The sequence below is a fragment of the Vigna radiata genome, unplaced genomic scaffold, assembly GCF_000741045.1.
Source record: "Vigna radiata var. radiata cultivar VC1973A unplaced genomic scaffold, Vradiata_ver6 scaffold_363, whole genome shotgun sequence".
Taxonomy (NCBI): domain Eukaryota; kingdom Viridiplantae; phylum Streptophyta; class Magnoliopsida; order Fabales; family Fabaceae; genus Vigna; species Vigna radiata.
This window is the reverse complement of record NW_014542354.1, coordinates 179,890-186,041: the sequence shown is the minus strand read 5'-3', so window position 1 is coordinate 186,041 and position 6,152 is coordinate 179,890. Positions and strand designations below refer to the sequence as shown.

Sequence of the window (6,152 nt, the reverse complement as noted above, 5' to 3'; positions counted from 1 at the left end):
GAGCATCAGTGGAATTCCTTGTGTGCATGCATTGACAACAATGAGGTTTCTCAACCTAAATGCAGAGGACTATCTACCAGTATGGTTTAAAAAGTCAACCTATGAAGAGATGTATTCCTCCATTATATACCCCATTAATGGAAAACATCTATGGGAGGTCACTCAATGTCCAGATGTCTTGCCTCCACCAAAAAGACAATTGTCTGGTCGTCCTGAGAAGAAAAGGAGATTAGAGCAATGGGAGTTGAAGAAAAGTACCAACAAAATGTCAAAGGAGGGTTTACTCAAAAGATGTACCATCTGTAGGGAAGTGGGACACAATAAAAGAAATTGCCCCAACAGAAGCCAAGTGCAAGAAGAGGGAGAACCCAGTACATTGCCTTAGGGTGAACCAGATGGAGCAGATACACATACCACTTGAACTTTACCATATTTTGTAATAGGCCAGATTTTGATGGTAGCATATGTAATAGGCCATATTTTGATGTAACCAGTTTTTCATGTTTATCAAATTTTGATGTTTACCATACTTTGATGTTTTAGTGGTACCATATATGTAATAAGCCACTTGAAGAATGGTTCATGTAATAGGTCACTTGAATTTTGCTGGCTGTATGAACATTGAATGGTTACCTTTTGGTATTTATATAATAATCAAAAGTTACGAAATTCCAGTGCCTATTTTACTCATTTAATTCTGTATTCATATTGATATATATCAGTACAATTACTGTTAATCTTCTTTAATCAGGTGGCAATATATAACTTTGATAACTGATAACTGATATAGGGAAATATTGCCAACACATGCTTTCCAAAATACCATTTTCATTAAACATATCAACTAGTACATTAAACATCTGAAGCAGTACATCTTCAGAGCACAAAACATTAACAATACCCAAAACCTACAAGTAATACCATAACAGACCACCTAACTACAATAACATGACCAAATCCTGCAACTAATACCAAAACAGACCAATCCTAACTACATTGTGATGACTAGAACCTACAACTAAATACATTATCAAGCCCTTCCCATCAGCATTGCAATTATAATCATGTTCATTATAAATAGAACACTAACAACCACAACCAAATATTTCATCCAACTTTCAAGACCCACCACAACTTTCTGCACATCAAAGATCTGCTTAACACCTTGTTTTTCAAAAGTCTTCACCAACCTCTCATCATTTGCTTCCAAAAGCTCACAACTAATACTTTCTTCAACTCCCCAATCACTAAACCATCTGAAGAAGTTGCATCCATTATCACTCCCCAGCTTATACCTAGTGCAACCCCAGAACTGTTTCCCTCGATTCTTGATTGTTTTTGCAGTCCTCAACACAGTCTTCTCTCTACAATGGCAGATCAGCAATGCATCTCCACGAGAGCTAACAGAACGCAAATGCTTCCTTCGGCAGTCATTGCAAGTTGAAGAGGAACAAGAATGCGCCTTGGACATTGTTGCGTGTTGTAGTTTAGAACTTCCCTCTTCAAGTGCTGCCCAAGCTTCGACACCAATGAACCCTAAATAGCTCGATCTGAGTCTCCCACTTCAGAACTTAAGCTCACTCACAATTTCATTCTTCTCATAATTTGACAATTACAAATCTAATTATCATTTTTAATGAATGGATAAAACGCCATGTTTCAATCAACAGTGCCAAATGTCGCAAATCAGTTAAACGTCTAACACGTCAGACAACACCTATGCACTAATTTAACACTGTTAACAATTTTTAATGGGATGGGCTAATTTGTTTGAAATTAACACTTATAAGGACTGAATTTGGAAGTTTTAAAAGACGGGAACCCAATTGGAAAAACCTTACGAAAATAGAGACGCCTAAGTGGTTTTAACCTAATAAATTTAAGTAGTGAAAGTTATATTAAACTAAAATTGAAATTGTTAGTGGTAAAAAAATAAAAGGATAATTTATAAAAGGGATTTGTGAGAATAAATTTAAAATATATTTTTTTAAACAATAACGTATATATTACTATTTAATTTGATATAGTAAATAAAAATTGTCGAGTTTAAAGTAAATTGAAATAAGTATTGAACACAAAATATAATTGGTAAATATAATCTTAATAAATTAAACTTAAAATGATGACAATAAATTTAATATGGTGCGTTCTTGTGAGTGTTATTGAATCATAGTCTCACGCTTAGTGTTAAATTTGAAATGTTATCTTAAATGTAATTAATTTTGCTCATTATTTATGTAAACATGTCATCAGAAGTTAGGACTCCCTCTAGTTGTACATCATGTTGTTGCATTTGGGGTTACGATCCAATGTCAGCAACATCTTCTACAACATTTGGAGTGTCTTCATCATCATCATCACCCGCATGTTCTACCTTCCATGTTACCAAATACCGTCGATATTAATAATGTCCAATTTGGACAACGTTTTTGTATTTGACTAGTAATTCTATCTTAATCCGGTGAGACTCTTATAACTCGTATTTGTCCCAAAACGAACAAGTATTCTCATAATCAACACTGCTCACGGAAGGCACATGTTGTTGTTTATGCATTTGACCATATGTTGTGTAATGTGATATGGTCAGTTGATGACGATGTTATTTTTCAAACATCACATGAATAATATGTCCTCATGAGTTAGTTTGGCTAAATTTATACCCTGAGGTAACAATATATGAACAAACACATAATGTAGTAGTTTGACATTGGTATTTAAACTTCTTACATTTTTTACCATTCGACCATGCAAGTGAGATCTGATCATGGAGTTTAAAGCTTCAAAATTGTCGTACTGTATGTCCTTAGGTATGGTTTGAAATTATAGTTTCCAACTTTCATATGACATATTGCATAGTGCGATCCAATTTGTAGGTTTGATTTTAATTTTTGTTGATATTACCTCGCTTGAGATTGTCATCATATCAACTTTTGTCCGTAATTATAATTGTTATTACAAGTGTAGAATAATACTAAAATTCACACCTACATCATTCACAAATGAAAACTCATCTTATCTTTCAATATCTATTACCTTTTAATATATATATATATATATATATATATATATATATTTATTTATTTATTTATTTATTTATCTTAAACGTAAGATCAATATAACGATGTTCAATATCTTACATTAATATAAATTTAAATTATAAATAAGGTAATTCAAATTATTTATACTGTAACAATTAAAATCTAAATGTAATAAATTAAATTTAGTTAAACTTACTTTATTTAAATTATAATTAATGTCTATTCTTAAACCTAAATAAAATTATTTCATTGTCTAAAAAAAATATTAAAATTCTATAATAGAATACATATATCATATTACACAATAAAAAATATTATAACTCATCATAAAAGATTCATATACCAACCAAACAATATATTAACTTATCGAATTACTTTTTGAAATTTTCACAATTACGCTTCATATATATTGTTTTCACTAAGAAAACATATTCAATAAAAAAAATGTAAATTCACCAACCTTTTCAAGATATATAAGGCATAAACTCAACCATGAGCAAACAACCCCTTCCTTTCTCAAAGATGAACCACAAATGCATACATCTTCCTTCCCTAACCAAGAGAAATGACCCTAACCCGATATTCACCACCTCATATGCCACCTCATTGTAAAGAAATCACCAACTCCTCACGAATACTAACCATGTTCAAGAACTCAGGTATCACTAATAAGATTTGAACCCACTAAAAATATCATACTAAAACATTGATATGAACCCATTAACGAAAAAAAACAATTTTAGATGTATAGTAGAATCGATTCCATTAACGAATAGATATGGAATGAATCAATTTTATCCTCCTTGCAACCACAAAAATAAAAAACTAGAAATGCACAAAATCAATTCCAAAGAGACCCACAATCGATTCCAATAACAATGGATTGATTCCACTACTCTATAACCACTCCTATAATCGATTCTACCACATGCTGAAATGAACATAATCAATTATACCATATCATAACCACTTATACTATAATCGATTCTACCTCCTCAATATGATTCCATAGTCGATTCCACCAACTCCATTACATTCCCATAATCGATTCCACCACTACATTACCACCACCACAATCGATCCCACAAGACCAAAATCGATTTTACCACTTCAATAGGATTACATAATTGATTCCACTAGTTCCACCTCTTTCTCAATAATCGATTCCATGACTTCATTACCACCACCATAATCGACTTCACCCTTCACATAATGGATTCCATGCTTACTCCACTACATAAAAACTTCATTCCCTCTCCACGAAGAATCGCTTCCCTTTTCCTCATAATCGATTCCAAACCCATGCATTGACTCCAAACTCAAACAGGATTTCCAATAGCACATGCATTCCCTCCACGGTTCACCACTACAACCTTCTTCAGTAAAACAACATGATGACAATTATCTCGCCTTGTAAACGGCTCCAACACTTCTCCTCTTCAAATTTCACCTCTCAACAATGTAACTAACTTTGACATGCTTAATAAATATACAAATAACTACATTCACAATGTTTTAATGTAAAACTACCAACCTTATACTCTATTTGTTTGTTATTAAAAATAACAAATGCAGAAGGATTTTATTGTTTTCATGCAAGAATCTCTCTCAAAGAATATTGAGTTTTTCTTTTTTAAAAAAATAAAATAATGGTATTTGATTTTTTATGTTTAAATGAAACGTTCACCTTTTCCAATCTCCACAACTCGCATGATATTTTTTCTCTCGAACAAATATGTCATCTCAAAATTCCCTACATATGAAACTAAAATATAAGTGTAAAATCTCAAATTTTTAAGAATCCAAATATCACACAAATAAAATTATCCTTGTTTGAACTAATTTAAAATAAGTAAAATTTACCACAAAAAAATTAATTAAATAAATCTTAATCTTAACTAGAAAGGTTTGTGTTATATATAAACAATAAATTTAATAAGTTACATTTACTATTACTAATAAATGAAAAGATAATTTTTACATTAACATGAAAAAACATCATAATCATAATTTAATAAACTATTACTTTAAATTAAATAAATTTATGGTACAATTAAAATGAACTTTATTAAAATATCTCCACTTATCCATTCATCCACATTATTAAATGTTGTGTATTGAAGCATTAAAACCTTTGAAGACATGAATTTGAGACATCAATTTTAGAAGTATCAAAACTCAAGTGAACATAATTAAGAAAATCACACATACATGACCTTTTACTATATATTCCTCTCTCACAACAATAACAATAATAAAATAATTAATAAATGGTAAATGAAAAATGAGAAAAACTTAAAAGTGAAATATAAAAATATATTTTTCTTTTTTACCACATTCAATGAAATCACAACAATTTTACAATGTTAGGCTCTCTCTCTCTTTTTTTTTTAATAAAAATTTATTAAGCTATAGAATAATTATTATTTATTAAAACAAAAATATTAATAAACTATAAAATAAATTTTATAAAAAATAATTATAAAAATAAATAAGTTTTATAATTTATTATTGTGCAAATATTTTTTATTATCTATAGAAGTTTTTTAGTCTACATAATTTCCTTTCAATTTTACTTTTTTAATAACTATTTTTTAATCCAAATAATTATTCATAATAAAAATATCTACATAATAAAAAATATTTCATAATTAAATTATTAAAAATATTTATTTCGATAATTTGCCTTTTTTATAAAAACTATTTTATAGTCTATTAATATTTTTTTTTTCAATAATTAAAATCTATTTTAAATAACTTTTATAATGAAAATATAAATACATACATATGTATTTTTTAAATAGTTATTTAAATTCAAAAATTAATTATTAAAAAATAAAATTGAATTTTTTATTATGAATAATTATTTAAATTCAAAAATATAAACACCGAAACCGAAACAAAGAGTTTTGGAAGTATAGATAACTAAATAATGATATGGTAATATTATCAAGAAGCTTCTCAATCTTATCTATCCCTTTCTGTACAGGAAAAATATACGAAATACAAATGAGATTAAAGTGTAAAAAAAAACGAATTTGTTTGAAACAACTGAAAAGTGAATAAATGTTTAAAAACCTAGATCTACACAAAACATATTTATTATTTTAATTT

At 28.8% G+C, this 6,152-nt stretch overlaps 1 protein-coding gene across 1 annotated transcript; it reads right to left on the bottom strand.

The window, feature by feature from the left end:
* Window positions 1-1,030: 1,030 nt before the first annotated feature.
* Window positions 1,031-1,471, bottom strand: LOC106779566. The gene has a single exon (XM_014667692.1). The coding sequence runs from the start codon at window positions 1,469-1,471 to the stop codon at window positions 1,031-1,033; it is 441 nt and encodes a 146-aa protein (XP_014523178.1).
* Window positions 1,472-6,152: the final 4,681 nt, after the last annotated feature.

Bases quoted from the DNA above. Each gene is read 5' to 3' on its own strand.
- LOC106779566 (XM_014667692.1), bottom strand. From the start codon at position 1,471: ATGTCCAAGGCGCATTCTTGTTCCTCTTCAACTTGCAATGACTGCCGA.